This window comes from Aspergillus nidulans, chromosome VII (assembly GCF_000011425.1).
Source record: "Aspergillus nidulans FGSC A4 chromosome VII".
In the NCBI taxonomy this organism is placed as follows: Eukaryota; Fungi; Ascomycota; class Eurotiomycetes; order Eurotiales; family Aspergillaceae; genus Aspergillus; species Aspergillus nidulans.
Window position 1 is genome coordinate 3,975,759 of NC_066263.1, and position 26,974 is coordinate 4,002,732.

Genomic DNA, 26,974 nt, shown 5'->3' on the forward strand with positions numbered 1-26,974 from the left:
GGCTCCTGTGTAGAGTCGTTGATCGATCTGACTACCCGTGCCTTTTGCTGCATTCCATATGTTCCGCCGTTTCCGATCCTAGTCAAAGAGCTGGTTGAGTGAAGCACTAACATGCCTACCGGATAAGGATATCACATCCATGGCCGTGTCGAGTCGTCGGGGTCGTCGTCGCTCTGGCTAACCTGGCCAGGTACGCTGTGGAAATGGCTTGGCCGGCCAAACCGTCATAAACCTTCCTTGTCTTGCCTGCTTATGCCAACGTCCAAGCCTGATTACTAGCCAGTCGCGAATTCTGCTTAACCTATCGGGAGCACCCTGAAAGTAATTAGGACCTCCAGGACCTCGTTTGGGCATAGGCTCCATCAAAGCGGCTGTGGCGTATAGAGTTCGCTGACGGCTTGTTCGATGCTCTTGTGCTAGCATCGTAAGACCTCGTATGCGGGATTTATCGAGAAGGGGGTACAGCTGCGCCTTCGTTATTACGCTTGGTCATCAGCCAACATATCTAGTAGAGACGACAATTGGCGCAGTTAATAGGATCCTTCGAGTTTTGCGGAGTAGGCACATTCTGGAGAGTGGCAAGACGGCCGTTACGACCTGCCATTATCTTCCAAGACCACCAGCAGGGTGTTCAGCGCGGCGTCTCTAAAGCCATGCGGTATGTTTAGCAGATATGGTATGCGCCTATAGCATCAGCCAATGTGGGAGTCCTGCTGCCGCCGCTGCATTCTCCAACAGCTCGCGATATGGATGCTTTTCGGTTTCATCGGTACCCGGATGGGAAAGACTTGCGCCGCTCTCCAGACCGGGTATGTTCGACTCGGAAATCGTCGGCTGCTGGTATAGAAACACGGTAAATGAGACGGTGTCCAGCGGGAAACATCGATACCAGTTGCCGGTTAGAGGAGAAGGGAATAGGGGAAAGCCCCTGAGCTCAGTCCGCTGCCCATCAGGCTCTTTTGTAGGACCCTTTTGATCTTGAAATATTCAAGTCTGCCATGTCCAGGATACCAAATACGTTGTTTACCAACTCTAGGTATACATAACAACTGTCTAGATGTAAGTCGGATTACTGGATAATGCGGGAGACAGCGGGGCCTTACTATACCTGCTCTTAGCTAACATGCGTCGGTTTCTTGTCAGAACTCGGGTTATACCCCTGTTCAAGTACCTACATGGCATGAATTGACGCATCCCGACATCGACACACCCCGTATCCCGTACCGCTCAATGCGTGCTACCACGAGCCCCTCTTATCACGTCCTTCGAACCATGGAAGGAGAGTGAACCTGAGAAATTGCTGAACTATCCATCACAGTCTTTTGAGCATCGTGGATATACAGACACATGACTCGGACATATGACTGGAGTACACCCCTCTTGCGCATGTTGTCCGCTCGTGACACGATGAATGAGTATAAAAAGGGAAAAGCAGGGACCAGGATCATTCTGTTTGGGTTGAGCGCCTTTGGTACATCCCGTCCGTTTCTACCAATACATAAGGGCAAGGCTGCCCAGCTTGATCAATTAGTGGACTGATCATGCTTCGAGGTACAAGATGCTATGCAGAGGAGATGAGGGACAATTCGATTGCATACCTACTCATCCTGGCGCACTTATGCAGTCTGCTGGTACTTGCAAAAGAGGCCCCTGTCACAGGACGGCCTTTTCGACCAAACAAGACTGTTCTTAGGCCGGATCAGACCAAGCATCCGTTAGATACTCAGACGTCCAAGGTGCAGATAGGAAGTCGATGGATTGGAGATGTCAGCAGCATAACTTGAATCTTGGGGCTCCTGCGCGTCTATGGACGCCAGGAACCTAAGTATACGAAAGCAATGAATTATCCATGTGCCGCATCGCAACCACCCACCTTTCCTCTTCGAATCTGCTGATGGAAGTCAGTCACACCTCAACTGGGACGGGCTGGGTTGGGGTGTCCGCTTCACCTCTTAAGGCCCAGTGCCGACATGACCAGCAACCTACCGTCTATCTCTACGATCTACCTACAAAGTTATGCAAACCCAGAAGTATGTGGTAGGTCAACTCGAGAAGGCCTTTGTCTGACTTGTCATCCTTTCCAGCGTGGGTTATGACACTAAGGCACTAGTCTATTGCTATGTCTTGGTTACCCTGATGATGTCAAGTTCGACTCGTTGGTTACAGCTGCCTCGAAAGTGGACCGGTAGGAAAGATGCCAAATGGTGAAGTTTCAGATACTAGGTAGCACAATGCAGCCATGTCCGATCATGTGATATGTGGATGACGAGGTTCACTTCGAAGCTGAAATGCATTGGGACTCTCGAATTCTACGTGGGATCGTCTATGAAAATTGTGGCAAATTGGCGGGGATTTAGGGCTTGTTCTTGGATGAGAGGAAAGTCAAACAAAAGAGAGTAGGTAGGATCATAGTCCCCGCTCACATCTATTAGCGAAGGCAAGTTGCAGGCGCAAAAAAGGAAGAGGAATGGATGATGACTCTACATCATTTGTTTCATTGAGTCAGGTCGTACATATCATTACTCCGTACTACATTAAGATCTTGTAGTAGCAAGACCAAAGTCTTCCGATACCAGTATCCGTACCAGTACAGATCAAAAGCCAGAGTGGAAATTCGGAATAAGAAGAACAGAGAAAGAATTAAGAAAAGAGTGAAGTCACACCTAAACAGAGCAGGATATCGCTTCACTTCACTCTATTGCACTTGCACCACTCTGACTCCAAATCAGAAAAGAACGAAGGGCATAGCTCAATGAATTCATTTCGGCTGGGACTCCTCATGCACGGCAACAGCCTCCGCTCTCTTCTCCTCATCGACATCAAAGCCAGTCTGCTCCAGCATCGCGGCACGACCCCGTTCATTCTTCGTCTTCCAAGCCGGCGTTCCAATGTACTTGATCCCAGCCGGATTCGTGAAAATGCCCTCTACATCTTCGAGGGTCTTACCTGCCGTCTCGGGGAACATGAAGAAGACATGCAGGAACATGGCCGTGCAGAAGACACCGAAAATGATGTATACCTTCCACTGGATGTTTACGAACGCCGGTGGAACGAAGTACGCGAGCGCGAAGTTGAAGGCCCAGTTAGACGAGGTGCAGAGGGCGTTGGCTTTGCCGCGGACGCGGAGCGGGAACAGCTCGGGCGGGTACACCCAAGACACAGGACCCCAGGAGATCGCGTACACCGCGACGAAGAGGTAGGTGCAGGCGATGACGGCTTTGGAGGGGGGACCGCGCACGATCCAGCTTTGCTGCTCGATGCCGTCGAGGCCGCCGGGGGGAGCGGGGTGTCCGTAGCTAGACATGAGACCGCCATTGGCAAACAGGAATGCGAGCATTCCGGCAGCGCCGAGGAGGAGGGTAGGGCGGCGGCCCCAGCGGTCGACCCAAAGAATGGCAGGGATGGTCATAACGACGTTAATAACGTACTGGATGGAGCTCGACACGAGGAGGTTGTTCCCCTGGAGTCCAGCCATAGCGAAGACATAGGTAATGTAGTACATCATGACGTTCATTCCGGTCAGTTGGGACCAGATCTGCGTGAAGACACCGACATGTGTGCGGTTGATCATGTTCGGCTTGATAAGTTCGAGGTAGCTGACGTCGGCATTGTTGCGCTCAAATTCGCACATTGCCTTAATTTCCTCGTATTCGCGAACGACGAAGGGAGCGTTGGGATCGCCATGTCCGTGGACGAGGGTGAGAACCGCAAGACACTCTTCCCAGCGGTCTTTGCGGGCGAGCCAGCGGGGGGATTCAGGAAGGACCATCATGCCGAAGAAGAGGAGGACGGCCGGGATCATTTGCAGACCCCAAGGGATGCGGAAGGCGGCTGTACCGTCGATATAGCTGGTTCCGTAGGAGATGTAGAACATGATCATGATGCCCCAAGTGATGGCCCACTGCTGGAGCCCGACGAGGCGGCCACGTTTGGTGGGTGGTGCCTGCGCGCGTTTAGCTTTGGCTTAGGGCAGCCAGCGCGAAATGGAGACATACCAGTTCAGAAATGTAGACGGGAACCTGAGCAGAGCAGATTCCGACACTGAATCCGTTGATGATGCGGCCGACAATGAGCATAGGGATGTTCTGCGCGGCGCAAACGATGATGGAGCCAATGCACCTGTTCGGTTCAGTCAGACAAGCCAATAGCACAACCCTGGCCTAGGTGCCCACTCACCAAATAACAGACCCGATCTGGATCGTCGTCTTGCGGCCAAAAATATCAGACAGGAACCCCGAAACCAGCGCACCGAGCCAGGAGCCACCGGGCATGGCCGCGGTGATACCACCCTGGACGTCAGCAGTAGGACCACTGCACACTTGCTCCCCCTTGTCATTGGTTTTTAAGGGGCCTTGTTGGAAGTAGCACAGATATGCGTCTGGAGGAAAAAAGAGGAGACCGTTAGCTACGTCTTGGCAAGATTAGAAAAATGTCTAGAGCTGCTGGACATACCTGTGTTGATGATGGCAGACATAGAAGAGATATCAAAACCGAAAAGACCACCGCCAATGACGGCGATGGCCGCGATCACGTAGATGTTGCCGATGGCCATGGTGCGTGATGGACAGCCCGGCCAGTCTGGGAAGGGAACAGAAACAGAATCTGAAACTGTAAAGGAGAAAAGCAAAGCTGGAGGGGAGAAGGACGGTTAAATAAAGAGACTCGAGTGGGCCGGAGAGCAGCCCCGGACTGGTGACTGCACTGACTGGTGACGGAGAGTCAAAACTCTGATGGGGTCATGAATGCACTCAAGGTTTGTTTCATTCACTTCCAGTCACTTCCATCACTTCCATCACTTCCACTTGCATAGATGTAGACTGCCAGTGGCCGATTCGGTAACCATGATCCACCCGCAGTAAGGATCATGCAGGTAAGCAAGTCGCAGCTCCTTACTCTCGGCGGTCCTTCCACCCGCTGACACTTCCCCCATTGTCTCTATTCGGGAGAATACCTGCTCGGCTCCTCCGTATTCTGTGCTACGCCAATCAAGCCCGAATAGCAGTCAGGAGACAAATGCGGGACTCCGTGGGGACTCGGGACTGGGGGATACCGGCCCAATGTCACCCTGCACGGAGAGTCCACAAAGCCATTGAGCGCCATTGGCTCTTCCCGAGAAAACTGGGCCGGAAATGGTCGGGGAAATGACAGCTGAGAGGCTGAACCGTGGAAGTAACGCGTGTAAATTCGACCCGAGACTCGCTAACAAGCCGGTTGAATCTCGGGCTGGGCGACTACTGCAAGCGGCACGATCGTCGGGCATCGGCCGAAGAGAGTACGAGAACAGTGGGTTGGTAATCGCTGGCATCTGCTGCGGAGACAGAGTCGATCGACTCGATGATGAAAATGACAGAGAGAGAATCTGTCCGACGCTTTGGTTGAGACGCAGTCCAATCCAGAGTCAGGAAGCCAAACTCAGAACCAACAGCTGGCAGTTGGCAGAGTTCAGGTGATTCTTTGGTTGGCGAGGATGCCAAGAGCAGAAATGCCGCAGCCAGTCCGTTCAAGGGCAAGCCCGGCTTGTATTTAGCCGAGCTTCTCGCACAAAGCCACAATGCTTGATTTCAAGTCTTGTCCTGCGTCAGAGGCGTAATTTGAGTAATAATTGGAAGAAAATGGTTCGTCTCATGTCTCATTATTACCATTAGGGCTTATTAACTATAGAAAGTGAAAGTAAAAGCCAAAGCAGAAAAAAAAAAGGCAGGGTATAAACAAGAAACGAGCACACGAGCAGGCGAGCAGACGAGCAGACAACAGAAAACTGGAGTCTGGAGAAATACGGAGAGAGGGCCGGAACTCTCCGTCCCCAGAGTGGAGTGTCCACTGTCCCTTGCTCGACTCCACGGTCGCGCTCACACCACGAGCTCCCATTCTGCAATGTACGCCCACGCCATCCCCACCCGGCCGACCTGTCGCTGATACTCCTCCACCGTCACTCCACGTGCATCTTCCAAGTCGCCAAACTTCGTCAATACCGCCAGCTGCACTTTCTGCCCCGGCGCGCCCAGCGTTCGCGGGTCCAAGATGTCGACATACCATACATCGCCTCCGCCGCCGGACCCAGACCCTCGCCAGTGTGTCAACGGGAGCCGGTCGTCTTGCCTACCGTCCAAGCCATGGATCATGAGCAAGAACAACCCCGGCTTAGCACGACTGTGTCGTTCCAGCGACCAGTGCTCGCAGATCAGGTTAAACTGGAAACGCATGGGTCCCGGCTCCCGAATCGAGATCCGGGCCGCAGCCGGCCGGAACGACCGGTCGCCGATACTGTGTTTCTTTGCGTCGCCAAAGACCATCGGCTGCGCGGCCCCAAGAGGTGAGTTCGGGTTCCCCAGAATGTACTCTTCCCAGGTGATCTCGGGCCGGCCGTCGTCGCGGTAGAATTGCGAGCGGTCCTTGGGGAAATGCTTGAGCCCGAACTCGTCGTTCGTATCGGTGAACATTGCGGGCGTGAAGCTGCGGACGTACGGCATGTCTGGCCCTTGGACGTGTCCGGCACCCCAGCACGGGTCGATCAGTTTCCACTGCCCGTTGTCGATGCGGACTACGTTCCAGGCGTGTCCACTGGGAGAGTAGGGTGGGAGAGGTGCGCCGGGCGCCGGGGCGGCGTAGCCGTAGCCCTTGCCGTGACCAGAGACCACCTTGGCTTCTAGGCCCGCATGAGTAGCTAGCGTAGCAAATAGTTTCGCGTACCCCTCGCATACGGCCAGTCCTGAGGCAAGAGTGCTGTCAGGCGTAGCTGGCTTTACATTATTATTGTAGAACGACACTGTATCGTAGTCTATGTTATGATGCAGCCATGTAAAGATGGCCCGAGCCTTGTCAGTGGCCGAAATAAAGGGCGTGGTGAGTTCCCTGGCTAGCCACCCAAGATCGTGGGTCGGCAGCGACTGTCTCGGATACCGCGCGGCATGTGCGTCAGGCGCAGAGAAGTCGCGACATTTCAAGCACGCCGCTGCGGCCGCAGGCGGCGCCTCGTTTGATACAGCAATGCGTGGCTTTGTCACCTGGATCGCAGAGAGGTCTGGACGAGACCCCAAAGGCACTGGCGGTGGTGCACCGGCAGGCTCTGTGGTAGTGCCCGATGTCTTCTTGTTCAGTCCTCCAAGCCCTGCCCCTCTGATCTTGTCCAATGCAGCTCCCGATGGAGGCGGTGGAGGGACCCGTCTACCCTGAGTCCGCCCGCTTGTCTCATCAGCTGGGGGACTGGGAGACTTGTCACGCCTCTGAGGCAGTGTTGGAACCGACCGCGGCTGAACACTGCTCTCCGTCGAAACGGTCAACACACCCTGGCCGGAAGACCGACGAGGCGGAAGCGTCGGTCGCGGAGGCGGCAACCGCCCATTGCTCCCCGATGTGGTAGGTTTCGGCCTCGATGGCGATACAACGGACTGCGTGCTGGTGTTCGTGCTCGTTCGCTTCGGCGGCAACGGGGGAAGCTCTCCAACGCCCCATGGCGGCGCCTTCACGACCGACCCTGGTGTTGTAGCTCTAGTGCTCCCCGTTGACCTTCCTGTGCTCGTAGATGTCGATCGAGACGCATCAGACGTTACCGAGTCGATAGACGCTGCAGACGGTCTCCGAGGTGGCAGCGATGGGGCGAGTTGGCTCGAGCTTTTGCGGGCGGGCAGCGGTGGGGGCTTTTTTTGCTGTTGCCTAGAGGTGGGCGGCGGAGTCGCGATGCCGTCCGATGTTGAGACGCGCTGCGAAACATTGGACACCAGAGACTCTCCTCCTACCGATGGTGGCGGTCGGATACTATAAGGAGGGGGAGGGCTGCTGACACCGTTTGACTGTGAAGGAGTTGGAGCTGGACGGAGAGCAAAGGCGGTCGGCTGCGATCCCGAGAGCGGCGATCCCGCTGCCTCAGAGGTACCGGTTTGTGCCTGCTTCAGGGCCCGGATGCGGTCTTGGATGGAGAGAACCTGGGTTTCTTCAGCCATACTGCACTCGATTGTTGTTATCAATTTCCAGTCGGGAGAGACTGCAATCGATCGATCGTTTCCAGTTCAAGAGCGACCAAGATCGGACGTGGCCTGGTGAGGCTCAAACCGAATGGGGCGCTTGGCGGGAGAGGGGCGCTATCAGAGCCTTTACGGCATTCAACGCCATACGGAGGAGAGAAGGAGAGTAAGGAAAGGAAAACAAAAAAAAGAAAGATAACGAAAGATAAACGGGCGAGGTAGGGATATAAGAGATGCAGTGCAGTGTTGGCCCCAGCTCGAAAAGATTGGCAGCCTCTGTAGGAATGCAAGAAACAAGGCTGAGACAACGACCGAGCCTGGCCCTGAAACGAATCGAAATCGGTTGCCTCGTGATTTGTGCCTGGGTTTTAAGGTGTCAAAAGTCCGTCTGTCAGGCATCGACAGGCGCCCATTTCCGGAGATGCTTAAAGCATACTCACTACTACTCCTTGACTGCATCCAGCCCAGATCACCTTCCAGTGACACATCAGCTTTTTAAAGAAAACCGCCGTCCATTATGATCTAAAGCGCTAGTTCTATCGAGTTCACAACATAATAGGCCAGTAAAAATGCCACCCCCACTTGAAGCTATCACGACATCGCGGGCAAATCAGTGCAATCAGTACAGTACCCGTTGAAAAAAGACCCTGCCACCTCTACAGCCTCAATGCCAGCAATAGCATCCTAGTCATCTTACAATGGCGCTCTGGAAAGACCAGACTTCTCAGATACAGAATGAAGTCGACGAGGCGTCGCCCGGCTCCAACCATGACTACGACCACGACCCGTTAACCGCACCGCTGAAGCGCAAGCTACACTCTCGGCATCTGCAGATGATTGCTATTGGAGGTATGCTCAGTCACTGATAACATTCAGTCAGAAAAAAGACTAAAGAGAATAAAGGAATCATCGGGCCCGGTTTATTGGTTGGATCAGGGAAAGCCTTCAGCGAAGGCGGTCCAGCGGGCGTGCTCATCAGCTTCTCGCTCGTTGGGATTATCGTTTATTTCGTCATGTAGGGCACTTGATGAGCAAGAAGAAAGGGGAGTCGCTAAATGCCATAGGCAAGCACTCGGTGAAATGGCGACCGCGATCCCAGTCACCGGCTCCTTTACAGAGTACGCGCAGCGCTTCGTGGATGACTCGCTCGCGTTCGGGCTCGGGTGGGCGTACTGGTATCTCTGGGTGACGGTCCTCGCGAACGAGTACAACGCCGTCTCGCTGGTCATAATGTACTGGACCGATGCGGTCCCGCAATGGGCCTGGATCCTCATCTTCTGGATTCTGTTTTTAGGGCTGGCGAATTTTGGGGTGCGCGCGTATGGCGAAATGGAGTTTTGGCTGTCATTGTACGTCTCTCCCTGTGTGCGTCTCGTCAAAAGGGCACTGGCTGATCCGCGCAGAATCAAAGTCCTCGCGCTCATTGTTTTCTTCATCTTGGCCATCTGCATCAGCACTGGCGGCATTGGTGGCGACGTCATCGGGTTCAAGTACTGGCATAATCCCGGAGCGTTTGCGGACTCGATCAACGGCGTTGCCAGAACGTTTGTCGTTGCGGGGACATTGTATGCGGGGACTGAAATGTACGTCGCCACCTTCGAGACTTTCTTTGGAGATACTGATGTTAGCTATCAGGGTCGGCATCACGGCCGGAGAATCCAGCAATCCCCAAAAGGCCGTCCCCATCGCAATCCGCCAGGTCTTCTGGCGCATACTCGTCTTCTACATCGGTAGGTTCTCCCCATCTCTGATATTCATACGAGACTAATTAAGGCTACAGGAACAATGTTCTTCATCGGCATCTTGATGCCCTACACCGAACCCCAACTTCTCAACTCCTCCTCCTACGGCGCAAACTCTCCCCTGACGATCGCCCTCTCCTCCGCCGGAATCCTCCCCGCCGCACATCTCATCAACGCCCTCATCGTAGTGAGTGTCATCTCGGCCGGGATCGGCTCGCTGTACGTCGCGTCACGCACAATCCTATTCATGGCGCGGAATGGCAAAGCACCCAAGATCCTGGGCCGCACAAACGCAGCCGGCGTGCCCTGGGTTGCGATCATCTTCTCAAATATCTTCACCTGCATCGTCTTTCTGACGCTCGGCGAAAGCGCGGGGAAGGTTTATAATGCGCTGATCACGCTATCGGGAGTAGCCACCTTCCTCGTCTGGACGTCCATCTGCATAGCGCATATTCGCTTTCGGGCTGCCCTAACAGCGCAGGGTCAATCGCCGTCAACGCTCCCCTTCCGGGCGGCGCTGTATCCCTACGGGACTTATTTTGCTCTGGTTCTCAATATCTTTATGATTTTTTTCCAGGGGTACACGGCGTTCCTGAACCCGTTCAGTTCGGACGACTTTGTGATAAACTATATCCTCTTGCCGGTGTTTGTGCTGTTTGTTGTTGGTTGGAAAGTTTGGCATAAAACGAAGATTGTCAGACTCGAAGATATGGATATCTGGACGGGCAGGAGGGAGAGGGCGCCTGAGGTGGAAGAGAGCAGCAGGTGGAAAGGGAAGGGGTGGAGGGAGAAGGTCTGGAGGGGGGTTGTTGGGTGATACTCCTTGTCACGACTTGATGGTTAAATCATGGGAATGGTTATAGAGCCAACTTGTTTAGTGGTAGTGATGTCCATTGCGAGTACCTACATTTACCATACATGCTCGGTCAAACGAGTTTCTTATCCCAGATGGCCAGAATTCTCAGCCGTCCCTTTCATCAAAGATCTAGCAGCCGTCGACCGTTTTCGGCCGGAGGGATATATATATGCAAGATAGAACGGAATACCCTAAACGGGCAGGGCTTGGCTCCGCCAACAGTACAGCATATCGCCTCTCCCTGGGAACACTATCAAGCTGATTGTATGGCGCTCCTGTCTGGATGAATCTGGCATCCTGGCCTATTATTAAGAAAGCATAGCATGGTACATCGGCATTCAATGAGCCCAGAACGTAATAGTATTGTAGCTGTCAGCTTCAGGAATACATACACTTAGATCATCTCAGCTTCTCGGTCGTCTACTTGCAGCAACGAGCCTTCCATCAGCGGTTTACTTTGTATCATGTGAGAATTAGCGTGCAGGAACCTATTCTCAGGTTGGCTACGATGTATATGCGAATCCGTATTTGTGCGCAGTGCTGTGCTCAATCCTCAGCGATTACGGGCTTGCCACTTCTGGCACCATTGCTGTTTTCTAGACCGCTGTGCCGGTTCATTACTCTCACTCCATTGGTGCTGACCTTATCCCAACCTCAAGTCTCATGTCCAGTGTTCTGCCCAACACCCAGCAGTCTTCCAATGTATGCAGTCGCTCCAGTAATGGGTATCTCGCGTCATGTGGGAGACCATCTGCCTCTGAACCAAGCAACAGTAAGATAACCTGCTCGCGTATATCAGCCCACTGCCAGCACTGCACTCACTCTCCCACTGAACATCAGGACCAACTGGTATTGGATCACAAGCGTCCTACTGATAACTTCCCATATATCCGTAAGTATCCAAGACACGCTGCTCCATCGCCACGAATCTGATCGTGAAGTTATGCTCTAACAGCGTTTTTGGCTTATGCCAGTCGGCGACCAATGCCATGACCCTGGGCTGATGATAACCAGGGCGGGACCATGAAGACTGGTGCACTTACTGCGTGAAAACAAGCACTACTTGGCGTACTATGAGTCGCTCGGTGGCAATAGACTTGACTCCAGGACGTCCTCCCGGCTGCACCCAGTGTACAATCCACCAATTCGACGTACCATTAAACTTTCTCTTCACTCTCTTCGCTCCCTTCACTCTCCCTACGCCTGGTACCAGGTGATCGAACAGAACCCAACCTGACCAGAGCTGGGAAGAAGGTGAGACGATGTCCCGAGTCTTGTTCGAGCCGCGCGCAGGATATGTATCGAGTCTATTTAGGTATGTTGAGAAGGATTCAGGTGTGTATTGGGAGTTTCGAAAAGCGCATAGAACGGTAATGGCACGTTGTAATGGCACGTTACGTCGTGAAGTTCTGTCAAGGCAGACCTAAGAAGTACCCAATAGGGAAGGAACAGCACTCCATAGGGAAGGTGCAAATAGGATCGCCCGCCGACACTGGACTGTCAATGACGGCGCATACCAGACGGTCAGCTCAGCTGTGCTGTTTTGGTCTCAGCTGAGCTGAATGTGAGCTATGTGAGCTATGTGAGCTGGATGCTGGGCTGGATGCTGGGCTGGATGTCTACCGGGTGGATGGTAGGAGTTCGCGAAGGGGAGAGAGGCATACTGTGCAGTCCACGAGGAAGCAGTCAGCCGGCTATGCGCTGTGTAGCGTCAGGAACAGCCCGATGGCGACACCGTGGCCATCGCTTGGTTTTCAATTGCTCTAGAGTGACGGTTGGCAGCAGGCAGCTGAAAACAAAACGGTCATGGGCTGAGGCTGGGGCGGAACGGTGCATTGTGTGACGCATGGGGTTGGGAACACAATAATTTAAATGGAATGAGGCTATTTTGAGGAGGCTGGCTGGCAGTCGTGAGTCAGCGGACACACAGTGAGCTTGGACATACCTAAAGTACAGTAGGACTCGTAGTCTATTACAATACTACACTACTGCACACCACAACTACGCACTGCGCACTGCGCACTATACTACTCACTACACTACACACCACGCACTTCACACTGCACTACACTACACTACTACACTACTAGTGGTTACTAGACTAGTAGTGTGGCACGATGGCTGCCGCTAGTAAACGCGAGAGCGACGCCACCTGGGCCCTGGAGGAACCGTGCAGGTTCAAGACTCGAGGACGATGACATACCTCGGGCCTAGGACCCTAGGTACGTCCTTTGTGCGACATTCACTCCGTGGCTGGGAGTTGACTGCGTGGACACATCGCCTTTGTCCTTGGCCAGTTTGTTCGAGATCTCCTCTATACGGATATGCACATAATGCGCATAATTTTGATTCCGGCGCGGCGCAATTCCGTCTCCGGCTATCTAGGCTCTAAGCCCCGAGTCTAGATTCACGGTCGAGCGGCCATCAATGCCGACCTAGGTCCTGCTAGGCAGACTGGCGAGGACTTGCGCAGGGGTAGACCAGGATCCAAGACGCTGGACGCTTTCTCAGAGAACGAGGGCCGGCTGGTGGACGGGCAGAGGATCTGAGCTCCAGAGCTGGGTTAGCATCGGTCGAGTCCCCGGAGCGCCTTAGATCCGTAACCAGGCCATGTGATGGATCTGTGGATGCGGCCTTGAATAATGCCCTCCAATTTCGCGACGTATTCCCAAATAGGCCTGGCTTTGAAGAGCGGGAGTAAGACATAACCAGGGCATGACTGCATGGGGCCGCGTAAGGCGCAAGGGTCTCGAAGTTTCGAGATGATGCCATAAGTGAGCTTTGACAGCTAGCTCGCTCAGCACAGGGAATAGATTCAGTTGCGCTGTCCATGTGAACGATGATAATGATGATGACAATGATTGTGATGGTGATGGTGAGACGATATTGAGTCTCGTATCATCATATGCTGATCCTCTTACACGCTGAGTATGCCAATTGTTTCACAGCGTTTTCACAGCGTCTTCGCAGCGCTTTCACAGCGTTCCAGCATTTCTGGTGTTTCTAGTGTTTCTAGTGTTTTCAGTGTTTTCAGTGTTTCCAATGATTCCGGTGTTTTTACTGCGATAGACAACCGCTAGCCGGTACGTCGTTGGCCGTGGAGCACTGCTTTGACCACGACGCTGCAAGTGCGTAACGAGCCTCTATCTAATCTCCAACCGACTGGGCCTGACAAAACGTGGGGAGTGCTTGATTGTCTACAGAGTAAGCTGACGGGCCCGACTCAGGGGACCGGCAGGGCTGCACTGCAGTGCGCTCAGGAGTGTCTTGTAGTGTATCCGTAGTGTATCCGTGTGTGCTCATAGTGTACTGGTAGCGTATTGTAGTGTACCGTAGTGTACGTAGCGTACCGGGTCCACGAGTCTATTGAGCGAAACAATAGAAAGTCGCCACCAAATTTTGGCAGAATGAGCAAGATTGGCAAAAATGGCGGAATTGGCCTGGCGGCCAGTCTTGGCATTTTCCTCTTTCTTCTTGCTCATCGCACCACCGCCAATCCGCCGTTGAATCCGACAATCACTTTCCTGTCAGGTACGATCGGCCCAGCCCTGCTAGGTCGATACTCGGTTGTGCTAGACGGTCGAAATTCGATCTCGAGTCTCGATCTTGAGTCTCGGGTCTGGCCGCCCGTCGCGAGTCTGGCGGCACGCAAAGACGTCTCTCTTCTGACCCTCGACGGCCACGGATGAATGTTTCCGTAAGAGAGATTGCGTTTCGGCGTCACTGCCCAAATCGGCCAAGCCTGGTCGCCGCCGACCCCGGGCGCCCTCGTTGTACAAACCCCAACATTGGAGGCCCTGGAGGCCGCCCAGAGACGCTTTGTGCATGCCAACTGCGGGGTGAGAACCAATGGCGGCCAGCATGTCTCAGATGCAGCCACACCACTGGTCAAGAGCGCAGCAGTGGGTCCGCAATTTCATGAGCTCAGAGCAAATGGGAATCCGGGGGCGGGCCGGGGACTGCTAGTGTTGCATTCGCGAAGAGGGAAGGAAGCCCAGGCCAATATCGCCTACAGGAAAGTACTGCATTGTCGTATTTTGGACTCCTTCTTTCATCTCTGTGCGTGCTCGTCCCTGGCCAGTCCGCCAATCAGGCCAATCAGGTGGCCCTCCGTTTTCTCTTGCCCATCGCCACCCGCGTTAGCAGTATAGGGGGAGCTGGAAGCTCGCCCGTCATCGCAGACGCTAATGCCCCCCGGTCATCTATTGCGTACGAGCTGCCGCCTTAGTGTTTTTCTTGTGTTTTTCTTTCGTTTCCTTCGTTTTCTTGATTTCTTTGGTCCCCAGACGCAGCCCGAGGTTGGTCGATTGCGTCGGCCCCGTTTCTGACCCTGTTGTCGACCGCGGTGGCGCTGAAACGGTCGAATCGTTGGTTAATCTCCGGTCAAGCATATACCTCAATGGCGATCTCCAGTCGTTCCCTGCTGCGAACCTGGCAATTGGATCACGGCCACTGTTGCCATAACGCCAATTCTTGATCCAATCTTGCTAAGAATAACAGCCTCCTGATTCGTCTCGCCTCGGTCCCCGGCGCGCATGTGAGTTGCCGTCTGCGAGGTGCCAGCTCTTGGGTATATATAGCCCGTCCACCACCGGCCCTGCTGCTGGTCTTCCCTCCCAGTCAAACGCGAACTGTCTCTCGTTACACAGCTTCAGTCCCGGGCACTCGTTACCAGCTTCCCCTCTATATATAATCCTTAATTCTTCCAGCCAATCCACCCACCAACCACCGGCACCATGAAGTTCACCGGCTTGTTCACCCTGGCTCTGGCCACCACCGCCCTGGCCACCCCGGCCAAGCGCCAGTCCTCTCCCGCTGATATCATCGACACCATCTCCTCCAAGGTCGATGCCCTCGGCTCTGCCGTCAGCTCCTACAGCGGCGGCGACCCCTCTGATGTCCAGTCCGCCTCGGACAACCTCGTCAGCACCATCCGATCTGCCGTCGAGGAGGTCAACGCCGGCCCCGATCTCTCCAACTCGGACGCCCTGGCTCTCACCAGCCCCATCCAGGACCTGACCGATGACGTCGAGGGCGTCATCGACCAGCTCATCTCCAAGAAGGACCAGTTCGTTGAGGCTGGTGCTGGCGGCGATGTCAAGGCTAGGGAGTGAGAGCTCAGGCATTTTGGCTTGGCTATATTGCCAGGTTTGGGTTGAAAGATGGATTGGTGATGAGGATATGTTATGGCTTGAGTAGCGATGTTTCGACGATGATGATGGTCTGATGGGGGCTATAAGGCTCGATCTTATAACCTGCCTACCTACAGATGCGCAGGCCCTTACTAGACGGGTAGCGCCTTGAAGAGTTATCCAGAGCATCTTTTTTGAGTCTCTTTATAAGTCGTGATCTACTGCGTCATTCTGTCACTCTTACAAAGGCCTAAATCATATATGCATTGTAGCTCACCATGCTTTGTGAACAGGAGAAGAGATAGATATATGTTTTTTCTGTTGCCTTGTCCAGCAGAGGAATCTCGCCTTCAGTAAAGGTAGCTCTCTTAGCTCAAACGAATTTGAGCTCCAGTTTGTCCTGTGTTTCTACTAAACGAAGATAGGCTTAACGCTGAATGGGCTGAGAAAGGTAGAATCAGGATGTTAAACACTGCTTCATTGGCATTTGGCAAGCAGCTCCCACTGCTGATGTGTGTATGGTGAGCTTAGTTTAATGAGGCATATTTATTGAAAGACGCATTTTACAAGATGGGACGGAGAAATTCTGAGAGACACCTGCATATCTATTTCCGACAAGCCCTATTAGAACGGTGCCCTCCTTTTCTTGCCAACCGAGCTCATGTCCGTATCCAATGGATAAGCCCAACAAGCCCTGGACGGTCATAGATCAGGCTGCAGAGGAAATGTTGGCAGACTGATTATAGACGGTTGCTTCAAAGGAGAGTTATAGTGTCACCTGAATGCGTCTTTTCTGTACCTTTAGAAGCTTTAGGGCTCGAATTAGAACAACTCAGCCTGATAATACTAGCCATTATATCATCTACTCAGAACAGCCGAGACAGAGGAGATGGTAATCTGCGAATTCATATGGCCTCGACAAAGCCACCTCGCCCAACCGTTGCCATCACCACTCCTGCACCCCATCCTTCTTGACAATCCTGCCGGCATCTGCATCCCTCCTCCCCTCAATCACGTCGCGAAACAACGGTCCCGCAGCATCGGGCTCGCCCGCCCCAAACTTCCTCAGCGCTTCAGCGCCGAGCCCGCCCAACCCAGTCGCCAAAAACCCGGGACTAATCGCAAATACCTTCACCCCGTCATTCTTCAGCGTCCGCTCCCACTCGCGCATCATCATGTTCAGACCTGTCTTCGCGCTGCGGTAGGAGGCCACGTCGATCGCCGTCTTGCTCTTGGGCCACCCGGCCTCGGGGGAGCGGTCGACGGGGAGAGCGATGCCCTCGTTGCGGCTGAGTATGGAGGTGCCGGATGTGACAAAGAGGAGGCGCGGATCGGCGCTCTTAAGCAAGAGCGGGACGAATGTTAGCGTCAGGACCTGGGCGCCGGTGACGTTGACGTCCCATGACTTGTTCCAGGCTTCACGGGGGGTGAGTTTCTTGCTGGCGATGAGGGGATCAAACTGAGCGCCTAAACACCCTCAGTCTGACACGACTTTTGGACAGATAAACGTATAGGGGTCAGCCGGCAGTAGCCTACCTGCATTGTTAACAAGCGCATCCAGTTTCTCGAATGCAGCCTGCACCTCCTCGTACGCCTTCTCAATTGACTCGTCCGACTCGACATCGATAACTAGCGGCGTGAGCTTATTGGACGAGGCAGGAAACTCGGCCTGGATGGCACGGATGGCATCCTGCGCCTTGGAGAGCGATCGCGCAGCGACGATGACGCTGTAGGGCTTGTCGGCGCTGTAGAGGGCTCGCACGACCTGGTAGCCAATGCCGGTGTTGGCGCCTGTGATGAGCACGATCTTTGCGTTATCCATTTTGAAATTGATGGTTTGGGAGTGATGGGATTTCTTTCTGTTATTGCCTGGCAGGAGTATAAATGTGAGGCTTAAATCCGCAGTCACCCTTATTTCCACAGTTTAAGTCCGAGTAGCTCCGTCCGACATCGACGTTTAATTACGCCGGACGAATGCCTTCTCATCCGCTCCGAGTGCTCAGTAGTCTACATCTGTCCTTGTCTTGATGTGTTGGGGATGGGGGCAGGTATGGGTCTTCGACAGGGATTGGACCGGGGTGTCTAGATAGCCCTAACTCCTCAACATATAGGCACCGTGCTACAGATTCTAACTTGACGACCTACAAAGACAATCAACAACTAAGCGCGGATAATCTAGAAGCTATACAAGGCAAATTAGATGGAAGATGGACGGGTATGAGCAAGCCATTAACTCTCTATACAGTTGCTTATAACTATGTAGGTATCTCCTAGGCTCCGACCACAAGACAAACGCGTACAACGCCCTGATCGACTCAAATGGAGAAGGTATATTTGCTTGTAGCATCTTAAGTCAATTTTTGATTACTGGCATTGACGAGGCTGCCTGAGTGCTTGAGTGGTAAATTGATTATATATAGATAGAACTTTTATACAATCATTCATACCGTCTCCACATATGTGCTATGGGGGTATGGGGTGCGATAGCACTGCCCTAACCCAAGCCTGATATCTGATTTGCGCTCGTCAAACCCGGAGCTGATTAAGCTTATCTAACCGTGTGACTCGATTGACTGGCGTCATATTGACGGCTGAGTCTAGGCGACTGAAATGCGACAAGACCCAGCTTGATCATGTGATGTCATGGTGATGCATCCCTTCTTCATGGCTGTCATGTCATCTAGTATACAGCAGCTCTCGAGCCAGAACAGAGAAGAACTCTTTCTATTCTCATATTCCTTCAGTTAATATTGAAAGCGAGAGTCAATCCGCGAAGCACCAATTCTATTGAATCACGATTCATACCGGCCGTCTCCACCAGCCCTAAGTTCCAAGGTCCTTACTCTTCGACCAACATCATATAGAAAAATGGCCGCGACTCAGGCCGCCAATCTCGTCGAAAAGGCTGTCGGCCATAGTGGCACTGCCACCGTCACCACAGATATCAGCAACTACAACAATGAGCATGGCGTCGAGACGGGCGAGAAGATCCGCGCGACGGTGTGGCAGGGGAAGAATAGCGTTGGAATTGGTATGGCGCACTCCCAGACAGCCTAGGCGCATGGTTTCTGTGCGATGTATTAACAAGTGGACAGTCGAAATGCCGAAACCCCGAGTTGTTGACGCAGGAGATGTCATTGTTCGTGTGACGGGGAGTACAGTCTGCGGCAGTGATCTGCATCTATACCACGGTACCTAAGCCCTTTTTGTCCTTTTACCCTTTCGCCTTGTTCTGTTCTCGTTTGTAGATTATTTGTCTGATAGAGCGCACGCAGGCGTTATCCCTCAACTCCAGAAAGGCGACGTTCTGGGCCACGAATGTTGTGGCGTCATTGAATCCGTTGGCCCCGAGTCTACAAAGTACAAGCCGGGCCAGCGCGTCGTTGTCTCCTTCCCAATCGCCTGCGGCACCTGCAAACGCTGCAAAGCGCAACTCTACAGCCAGTGCGAGAACACCAACGAGAATACCATCACCAATGCCATGTACGGTAAACGCACGGCCGGCATTTTCGGGTACAGCCATTTCACCGGCGGTTTCGCGGGCGGGCAGGCAGAGTACCTGCGTGTGCCGTACGGCGACGTCAACCTGTTGCCGATTCCAGACGATGTACCTGATGAGAAGGCGCTGTTTCTCAGTGACGTTATCAGCACGAGCTGGCATTGTGTCGTGGATACGGGGGTCAACAAGGGGGACATTGTTGCTGTTTGGGGCGCTGGTCCAATTGGCCAGATGGCGGTGGATTTTGCCTTCTACCATGGCGCAGAAAGGGTCATTCTGATTGATGGGGGCGACGGCGCATGGAGGCTGGAGTATGTGAAGAGCAAACTGCCGAAGGTCGAGGTTATTGACTTCACGAACCTGCCCAAGGGGGAGTCGGTTTCGTCGCACCTGCGCAAAATCACCGATCACAATCTGGACGTCTGCCTGGAATGCGTGGGTGGAGAGTACGCCAAGGGCTGGATTCACTTTTTCGAGCAGATGGTAGGTGCTGAGACGGACACGTCGGAGATTGTCAACGAGATGATTACGGCTGTGCGGCCGTTTGGACGAGTAGGCCTTACCGGAGTGTATGCTGGCTACGTATGTGTCTCTTACGGTTTTCCTAGAATCGAAATCTGTACTGATCGTGCTTCTAGACAAATCACTTCAACATCGGCTCGCTCATGCAGACCGGCGTGCGACTTATTGGGAATGGCCAGGCCCCTGTGCAGAAATACTGGGGCGATCTGATGAACCTCATCCAGAAGGGTGATATCGACCCGCTACGTATGGTCAGTCACCGCTTCAGGCTGGAGGATATCGACAAGGTGTATTCCTTGTTCAACGAGCGGAACGGGGGCGTACAGAAGGTTTACCTGGAGACTAGGCATTCGGCGCCTGCGGCGAAGGAGGGACCGCAATTGACGAAGTTGGAGTAAGTATATCACGACATTTACAGTTGGCACATGATCTTCATCTGAAGTAAATTGCAAAGACAAAATAAAACTTTTGCATTCGGTGATACTAAAGCTTGATACAGCAATTGATCCTTTCCATTTATTTGAGTTAACCGTAAAGCTAGCTGCAAATTTGTTACTACTACGCTATCTAAGCCTCGCCCAAAATATTGTCTTCATAAACAGTGGTGATTTTGCCAGTGTTTGCATTCTCAATCTGCCTGTCGTTAACACAGTCCTTAGCCCGGAACTAGGCAACGCACCTCATATCTCGGGCTATCCTCGCTGGCATCGACGTTGCGATCAGCCTGTCTGCCAGGCTCAGTCAGCACGGACTTGATCGTGCCAGTGCTCTTGGAAGTGTTGGAGTCTCGGCCTTGCAGCGGTTAGTATGTATTTGGGTAATGGTGCCGCGGCTAGTACCTCCAACGGGCTTGTACTCCACCATCTGGCCGTTTGAGTAGCGAGGCATTGTGGTATAGTTTGCTAGTAGACGTGACCTGAGATATATGGACTATTGAAGTGTAGGTAGCAGTGTGAAGAGATAGATCATAGAAGGACATAGATCACGGAGAGGGAGTTCTTATAGACTGGCTATTGTGTCACGATGATTCATCACTCAGTATCCACTGGCTATAGATACGGTGGAGGGGAATGAATCATGGATAGACTGTAGTCAGACTCGGTCAGTCTAGATCGTTCCTTGAATCTACCTCAGGCCCACGTCATCCCTGCTCAACCCTAAATAGGTTGAGCCACCACAGCTCTCACTGCAACATCATCATTATTGACACTACTCGCGTTAATAACACACAATATCATAGATGGACAGATCGAATACAGTGGAGCTGCATGCGGCCGGCGCGCAGAGCGTATGTTATCACTGAATTCGAAGTCAATGCCAATGGCAATGCCAATGCTGATTCTGACGAGCACGTCCACAGGCCCAGGGAGCCCGTCCCGATCAAGAAGACGAGTATATAATTCTGACACCTGGGGGAAGCCCGAACGAGATTGGCGATTCAATTGCATTCTTCGCTGTGTTTGACGGGCAGTGGGTAGACACTAATCCGATGTGAAGCAGCATTTACTAAGTAGCACCTTACAGTGGCACAGGAATCGTCTCCAACCACGCGAAGGAGCACATCCCCCTCCTCCTCTTCGAATCCGACGAGTTCAGGAGTGGCAACTACGAACGGGCTATGCAAGCTGCCATCGACAAAGAGGACGAGCTGCTCCTCCAGGGTTTCCGCGAGGGGCAGAACTTCTTCGCGACGTCTGGGTCTACAGCATCGCTGGCACTGGTTGATATGAAGAATGGCGTCTTGGTAGTCGGGAACATAGGCGACTCGCATATTCTCATGGCAGAGCGGGATCCGGAGAACGGGCAGGTGAAGAGCATTGTACGTCAGAAACAACACCTCACAGACCCGGACTTCTATAATCCTTGTCGAAGTGGTGAAGTGACGCTAATCTGAAGATGAATATATGTATGTGTACACGATAGGAACGCCTGACAACCTCGCACAAACCAGAAAGCGCGGACGAGAAAGCACGCATCGAAAAGGCAGGTGGGCATGTACACTCGCATCATGACATCTCACGCATCGGCAGCCTCAATATGTCCCGGGCCCTGGGCGACCTGCAGTACAAGACGCCGCTGATCTCGGCCGCAGCGGCGCCAAAGACGGAGGGCCAGAAGTTTGCTTGTGCACCAGATCCGCAAAATGTGTCTTCACAGGACGGAGCCCAAGCGGGAACAGGGAGAGACGACTTCATTACGGTCGAAATGTCCTTTCGCCGGATTGACTTGCACAAGGAGAAGCAGTATCTCCTCGCCTTGACGACGGATGGAGTCACGAATGCACTGGATGACGGCAAGATCATGAACGGGATTGCGGAGATGTTTAATACAGGCAGTAAGGCGGATGAAGTGGCAAGGAAGGTGGTAGACCAGGCGGCTTCGACGGAGTATGCTGATAATGCGACCTGCGTGACGGTTTTCTTGAATGGGACCGAGGCGAGGTTGGCCTAAAGAGTATATCATATGGTGGCAGCTAGTGCTATAGAGTTTTGTGCATAAACAGGGTTTATTAGACATTATGTTGCTGGCTTGATGCACTACATTGGCCCTTCAATCGGTGTAGCCTTTCAATCAATTCACCGCGTAGCAAATCATGTATTTCCAAAGATACCTAGGGCAAGAAGCAGACATGGTGGACAGTACAGACGCAACCTTATAGTTACTGACCGGGTAGGCAGAAAGAAATGCGTAATATGTCTTACCGAGCTCAGGGAATAATGCGTTCAATGATGTTAGGACAATGCTATGTTTTCCATGGACAATGGCGCAAGCTGTCTAAGACCGCAGATTGCGCAGACTGGGCCGAGTCATTCACCAAACCAAGTACAACGGCTAATAAATACAATTTATCAACCGTAGTCTATTTTGGCGGCTGGGCGTGCTGAGAATCACAAGCACGGGCTATGGCGGACTGAAGGGGATGACCCTATAGCTAGCTTAAAGCATTGAGGACTTGGCCAGTTTTGTAGGTCAGTATGCCTTTGAACTCGAATACTGCCAACGTCTGTACCTTGACCAACCGAACAGAAACGAATAAGTCATTACCAAACAAGGCAAATTATCACGTTACTTCGTCTCATATACCTTCGGCACGGCTCGGCAGAAAACGGTAAGTCGAAGAACGCAGTGCGGGATAATGATACCGAATATCAACAGAACAGGGAACACTAGGTGATCTCAGCGAGTGGACGTCAAACAAAATCTTGTTCGTAGGAATGTTTTGTGTAGGCCGGGCCCGCGCTGCTTCTCTCATCTGTGGACTCGAATCACAACAGGTAGACGTAAAAAAGACCGTCTGCTTCGCCTCCCGATGCATCAATGAAACTTGTCCAGGGCGGTAGACCGCGCCGGGGGGTCTCAGGTTGTTCCAAATAGCACCTAAGAGCGGACTAGCGAAACCAATGAGCGGAAGGAGCACAACGCACTGAATGCGAGGATCAACAGAGTCTGCTTTGAAGTCTATGATATAAATAAGCACCCTAATGCAAGTCCGATTAATATACAACAAGCGCCTGGCTTTGGCCGGCAGAAGAAGATAATCACGTATGTCGTCGTCAGAAAAAGATAAGCGGTGGTCTAAGTATGTACAAGAATCACCAGAAGGAGGGGTCGCCGTAGACGTCCTGGTAACACTGGAAGACGTCGGGGCAGCTGGAAAGTTGGCTGCGTTAGCTATGCATCGCACGGTGACGCGGGAACAAGAAACGGAAAGGGAAAACATACTAGACAGCCTCTTGTCCAAAAATAATATGCCATGTATACTCCATTATTCGCGAGGTTATGTCATCCGGGAGATCGTTCGTCAGCACCCAATTGTAGTATCGCTGGTAATCGCTCAGCGGCCGCTTCAGCACCTGGTCGCGCGACACCGCGAACTGCGAGCAGCACGGGGCGGCAACAACCTCGGGGACGTTGGTGTTTCCAAACAGCGCCTTCCACGCATCCGCGTAGTACTTCTCCGCGGTCTTTCCCGGTCGCGGCGGGTCGCGGAACGGCCTGATCTCGTCGGGGCAGCCGGGCGTTTCCTGGCACCGAAGATTGGCGTAACCGTTGCGCTGCACAAAGTCGATTTGTAACGACCGGACCGACTCCACGTTGCTGTAGTCCATGGTGTCCGTGTGCCAGGCACCGGGCCAGCCATCGCGGTGGCTGTGGATAAATACCATTGTAGAAGGAAGGTCGTCATAATGCTCAACAATATACTGGAGGTATGCGAGGGCCTCGCGGCCTTTATTCATGGGCGTGTGACGGGGCGCGTTCGGGTCGTCGACGACGTAGATGTAGTTCCGCCAACTGTTGTTGTTTTTATCAGCACACGGTTCCGTCTTTTGCCCCTAATCCAAGAGAAATATAACGCACTCTGTGAGATCGGCGCTGACCCAGTTTGTATCCTCCGCGGCCAGTTTGGCCATCACGATAATTCGGTCATTGGGGACGATGATGGGCGTTGAATCGTAATTCTGCGGGTTGACCCCCGACTCTGCTGTGGACCATCGCGATTTCCATGAAGCAAGTTCGGTAGGATCTGGCCTGCTACCGACGTTAAAGACCCAGGGCGTCCGTGGGCGTGGTACCTGGGAACCGAAGTTGAAGAGGCGCCCAACAAGGAAGACGAGCGTGACAAGGAGGGCGGCCGCCCCGATGCGGTAGGACAGTCTCATTTCATAACCTCAGTCGCTAAAACTAAAAGAGTGTGGAGGATAAAACAGACGATAAAACAGACAAACGACTGAAGAACAAAGGCCCAGGAAAGGACGGTGTTGACGCGAACGAGGGGAAAAGGAGAAAAAGATCGAAGGCAGAGCGGTCCGTCAAGTGAAAGTGAGACAGGCTGGATCTGGACGTCGGACTGGAGACCGTGCCACGCGCGGATTGGCTGAGCGGTATGATTCAGCTGTACCAAGGCACTGGAGGCAGTACAGTGGAAGTCTAAGAATATATCTTCCAAGACTGACCAAGATGAAGCGTAATTACTGGTGACTGTTTAAATTGGGCGAGCAATTTCGCCATTCTCCTCCCAGATGAGTAAGCCCCTAAGCTGAAACCGTGACAGCCTGCAACCATGCCTGCAGGTTTCAAAGTAAACCGACACTTAATACGAAGATTATTACCAAGTACTACGCTCACTATACTACGCTTGCTATCATTAGATCTTTCAGTATTGTAAGGGTTCAATCTCAAATGGGTCCGACTAGGGTCCCTGTCAATTCGTTCTCCATCTCATCTATCTTCTTCTCACGTTGGACAGACTGCCTGCATGGGTAGCCTCTCTACTGGAAATATCAAGTTGGAGACACCTGTCACGAATACGTGTGGGAAGAGATAGCCTGACAAGCCTCCCTCTCTGAACCCTTGCCCAGACCCTGGTTTGGATTGACAGACGCGCGGCCGAAGAGATTTTCGGCGTGATCTTCATTGCTCATTTCTCAATACGACGGGCCTGGCTTGGCTAGGCGACCCGACCCGACCATACTCCCACTCTAATTTCTGTATAGTTGTGGCGCTTGTCCAGCATAGAATTGTTAGAATGAACAGAATCGGAGATCAGAGATCTGCATTCAATATCCAAGTCGTAGCTACATATCTCACCGGTCATATCACGTTAGGTGCCAGCACCCGTATGCAAAATGTCATAATAATATACTCAACGCCAGCCGACCATCCAGACGAAGCCAAACCAAGTAGAACGCTGCAGGCGTCAAGTCAAACAGAGGATCGTAACAGAGAATTCAACAGATTCGCAACAGATTCGCTGCAGATTCGCAACAGATGCAAAGCAACGCAATCAACAGCACCGTCCCCTCCGCTGTACAACCTCGACCGCCTCGTCCCCGTCATCGCCAGCACTACTCGGCGGGAACATGAGCCAGCTCCGCCGCTTATCGCCCATTCCGAGACGAAAACTGCCTCCCCCCTCGACACCCCCAGCCCCAGGGCCCGCGGACGAGGGTCCCCCGTCAAGCGGCGAGAAAGGGCCGCCAGGCGACAAGACACCGCCCGCTTCCATACTCCGTCGATTCCGCTGCTCCACCAGCTTCCGCGCAATCACCCGGAACACCTCCTCGACGCCCTCGCCGTCCTTGGCACTGATCTCATGACAGCAGTCCCAGCCGATATCCTGTCCCCAGAACCCGCTGCTCCGTTTACTGTCAACGCCCATGCCCATTCCGAGTGTCGCGCTCGACGTTCGCGCGAACCCAGATGCGGCAGACGGCGCCGCAGTCGGCGGCGGTGTGGACGCACGGCTGGGATAGAGCTGCTCAGCGATATACGCAATCGTCCTCTCAAAAGGCACGCGTCTGCGCCCGGGGTCGTCCGCCACGATATCGCTCTTTGTGCCAACAACATGGATCACGATGGGCTCATCGTCCGACGTCAGATTCCGCTTCAGCTCATGCAACCACCCAGTCATCTCGTTAAAGCTGGACTCGTCCGTGATGTCGTAGCACAGCAGGCACGCGTTCGCGCCCCGGTAGTACAGCCGCGAGATGCTCCGGAACCGCTCCTGTCCGGCTGTGTCCCAGATCTGCAGCCGCACCAGGGTATCTGACGCACTGTCGAGGACGCGCTTTGTGACGAAAGAGGCACCGACGGTGGAAGTTGTGGCGGACGCGTTGAACGAATTTTTGACGTACCGCTGGACGAGGGAGGTTTTGCCGACGCCTTGAGGGTAATGTCAGATCGGAAATTCACTGCGGTTAGTATATTAGGAGGGGGATGGTCTACCTTGGGCGCCGAGGACAACGATCTTCGCCTCGAGGGAGGAGCTCATGGTGGGGTCCGGGTTAAGCGGGGCCGGGGAGCTGGATTTGCATGGTCTAGCAGCGAGAAAAGAAGATGTAGTAATGCAAAAGATAGGAAAGACGAGAAATTAGAGTAAGGAGCCGTTTAAAGAGTGGAGAGAATGAGAGGAGGGGAGAGTGAGGATAAAAGGGAGGCGGGGTCGGCGGCTGAAGGGACAAAACGAGCGAGGCAGAAACCTGACAGAAAAAGAGAAAGAGAGCGATCAGCCGATCGCATCGTGAGTCGTAATCAATCAGGAATCAGGATCAGGTGTTCGTCCGCATCCCGGCTTCACTAAATTCGCTTGGTCCCCTTGCAGAGGACGTCCGTCTCATCATCCCTGCTGCAAACGCCATCGCGCCAGCCACCATCTCAACGCGATGCATAGTCGATCGTGATCGTGCATGGAGTCGATGCAGTAGGCTTCGCTCGACCACTCCGGCGGATAAATTTGCAGGGAGCTGATGGATTGGTTGAAA

General features: G+C 53.2%; 12 protein-coding genes across 12 annotated transcripts, besides 2 other annotated features; 6 read left to right on the forward strand and 6 right to left on the reverse strand.

Moving 5' to 3' along the window:
* Positions 1 to 15,663: part of a sequence feature (contig 1.40 402..150763(1)) that runs on past the window's edge.
* Positions 654 to 1,287, forward strand: ANIA_11342 (uncharacterized protein; the record flags this gene model as incomplete). The annotated part of the gene is made up of 4 exons (XM_050613059.1): positions 654 to 658; positions 691 to 809; positions 1,058 to 1,059; positions 1,144 to 1,287. The coding sequence occupies 4 exons, from the start codon at positions 654 to 656 to the stop codon at positions 1,285 to 1,287; spliced, it is 270 nt and encodes an 89-aa protein (XP_050468901.1).
* On the reverse strand, positions 2,740 to 4,889 carry ANIA_02466 (sugar porter family MFS transporter). Its single transcript, XM_654978.2, has 5 exons — positions 4,707 to 4,889; positions 4,453 to 4,629; positions 4,177 to 4,378; positions 3,996 to 4,119; positions 2,740 to 3,943 (listed from the first exon to the last, which is right to left on the reverse strand). Exons 2-5 carry the CDS (start codon positions 4,550 to 4,552, stop codon positions 2,759 to 2,761), a joined length of 1,611 nt encoding a protein of 536 aa, XP_660070.1. The 5' UTR covers positions 4,553 to 4,629; positions 4,707 to 4,889; the 3' UTR covers positions 2,740 to 2,758.
* ANIA_02467 (uncharacterized protein) lies at positions 5,616 to 7,940 on the reverse strand (the record flags this gene model as incomplete). The annotated part of the gene is made up of 1 exon (XM_050613060.1): positions 5,616 to 7,940. The coding sequence occupies one exon, from the start codon at positions 7,938 to 7,940 to the stop codon at positions 5,850 to 5,852; it is 2,091 nt and encodes a 696-aa protein (XP_050468902.1). The 3' UTR covers positions 5,616 to 5,849.
* ANIA_02468 (amino acid permease) lies at positions 8,660 to 10,520 on the forward strand (the record flags this gene model as incomplete). Its single annotated transcript, XM_050613061.1, has 6 exons — positions 8,660 to 8,810; positions 8,865 to 8,976; positions 9,026 to 9,310; positions 9,365 to 9,544; positions 9,597 to 9,691; positions 9,742 to 10,520. The coding sequence occupies 6 exons, from the start codon at positions 8,660 to 8,662 to the stop codon at positions 10,518 to 10,520; spliced, it is 1,602 nt and encodes a 533-aa protein (XP_050468903.1).
* On the forward strand, positions 11,038 to 11,351 carry ANIA_10310 (uncharacterized protein). Its single transcript, XM_050613062.1, has one exon. It carries the CDS (start codon positions 11,068 to 11,070, stop codon positions 11,338 to 11,340), a length of 273 nt encoding a protein of 90 aa, XP_050468904.1. The 5' UTR covers positions 11,038 to 11,067; the 3' UTR covers positions 11,341 to 11,351.
* ANIA_10311 (cell wall mannoprotein 1 family protein) lies at positions 15,175 to 15,661 on the forward strand (the record flags this gene model as incomplete). The annotated part of the gene is made up of 1 exon (XM_050613063.1): positions 15,175 to 15,661. A coding segment is annotated over exon 1 (366 nt), but the record flags the coding sequence as incomplete, so codon positions are not given.
* Positions 15,664 to 26,974: part of a sequence feature (contig 1.41 1170..64302(1)) that runs on past the window's edge.
* ANIA_02469 (putative short chain dehydrogenase) lies at positions 16,638 to 17,513 on the reverse strand (the record flags this gene model as incomplete). Its single annotated transcript, XM_654981.1, has 2 exons — positions 16,638 to 17,158; positions 17,228 to 17,513. The coding sequence occupies 2 exons, from the start codon at positions 17,511 to 17,513 to the stop codon at positions 16,638 to 16,640; spliced, it is 807 nt and encodes a 268-aa protein (XP_660073.1).
* Positions 18,422 to 20,313, forward strand: ANIA_02470 (zinc-dependent alcohol dehydrogenase). Its single transcript, XM_050613064.1, has 4 exons — positions 18,422 to 18,722; positions 18,787 to 18,882; positions 18,967 to 19,772; positions 19,829 to 20,313. The coding sequence occupies exons 1-4, from the start codon at positions 18,560 to 18,562 to the stop codon at positions 20,108 to 20,110; spliced, it is 1,347 nt and encodes a 448-aa protein (XP_050468906.1). The 5' UTR covers positions 18,422 to 18,559; the 3' UTR covers positions 20,111 to 20,313.
* Positions 19,825 to 20,614, reverse strand: ANIA_02471 (DUF2945 domain-containing protein). The gene is made up of 3 exons (XM_654983.2): positions 20,552 to 20,614; positions 20,392 to 20,504; positions 19,825 to 20,345 (listed from the first exon to the last, which is right to left on the reverse strand). The coding sequence occupies exons 1-3, from the start codon at positions 20,598 to 20,600 to the stop codon at positions 20,280 to 20,282; spliced, it is 228 nt and encodes a 75-aa protein (XP_660075.1). The 5' UTR covers positions 20,601 to 20,614; the 3' UTR covers positions 19,825 to 20,279.
* On the forward strand, positions 20,953 to 22,163 carry ANIA_02472 (PP2C family serine/threonine-protein phosphatase; the record flags this gene model as incomplete). The annotated part of the gene is made up of 4 exons (XM_654984.1): positions 20,953 to 21,000; positions 21,073 to 21,182; positions 21,237 to 21,531; positions 21,636 to 22,163. The coding sequence occupies 4 exons, from the start codon at positions 20,953 to 20,955 to the stop codon at positions 22,161 to 22,163; spliced, it is 981 nt and encodes a 326-aa protein (XP_660076.1).
* On the reverse strand, positions 23,160 to 24,373 carry ANIA_02473 (DUF3431 domain-containing protein; the record flags this gene model as incomplete). Its single annotated transcript, XM_654985.2, has 3 exons — positions 23,160 to 23,363; positions 23,436 to 24,005; positions 24,072 to 24,373. 3 exons carry the CDS (start codon positions 24,371 to 24,373, stop codon positions 23,306 to 23,308), a joined length of 930 nt encoding a protein of 309 aa, XP_660077.1. The 3' UTR covers positions 23,160 to 23,305.
* On the reverse strand, positions 25,498 to 26,589 carry ANIA_02474 (Rab family GTPase rabX; the record flags this gene model as incomplete). The annotated part of the gene is made up of 2 exons (XM_654986.2): positions 26,439 to 26,589; positions 25,498 to 26,375 (listed from the first exon to the last, which is right to left on the reverse strand). The coding sequence occupies exons 1-2, from the start codon at positions 26,482 to 26,484 to the stop codon at positions 25,498 to 25,500; spliced, it is 924 nt and encodes a 307-aa protein (XP_660078.1). The 5' UTR covers positions 26,485 to 26,589.

Bases quoted from the DNA above. Each gene is read 5' to 3' on its own strand.
- ANIA_02466 (XM_654978.2), bottom strand. From the start codon at position 4,552: ATGGCCATCGGCAACATCTACGTGATCGCGGCCATCGCCGTCATTGGC. The intron at 4,379-4,452 runs GTATGTCCAGCA...TTTTTCCTCCAG, and splicing joins GTCTGCCATCATCAACACAG to ACGCATATCTGTGCTACTTC. The intron at 4,120-4,176 runs GTGAGTGGGCAC...TGAACCGAACAG, and splicing joins CAGATCGGGTCTGTTATTTG to GTGCATTGGCTCCATCATCG.
- ANIA_10310 (XM_050613062.1), top strand. From the start codon at position 11,068: ATGTATATGCGAATCCGTATTTGTGCGCAGTGCTGTGCTCAATCCTCA.
- ANIA_02470 (XM_050613064.1), top strand. From the start codon at position 18,560: ATGGCCGCGACTCAGGCCGCCAATCTCGTCGAAAAGGCTGTCGGCCAT. The intron at 18,883-18,966 runs GTACCTAAGCCC...GAGCGCACGCAG, and splicing joins TGATCTGCATCTATACCACG to GCGTTATCCCTCAACTCCAG. The intron at 19,773-19,828 runs GTATGTGTCTCT...TCGTGCTTCTAG, and splicing joins CCGGAGTGTATGCTGGCTAC to ACAAATCACTTCAACATCGG.
- ANIA_02471 (XM_654983.2), bottom strand. From the start codon at position 20,600: ATGCCTCGCTACTCAAACGGCCAGATGGTGGAGTACAAGCCCGTTGGA. The intron at 20,505-20,551 runs GTACTAGCCGCG...AACCGCTGCAAG, and splicing joins GGAGTACAAGCCCGTTGGAG to GCCGAGACTCCAACACTTCC. The intron at 20,346-20,391 runs GTGCGTTGCCTA...AACGACAGGCAG, and splicing joins AGGATAGCCCGAGATATGAG to ATTGAGAATGCAAACACTGG.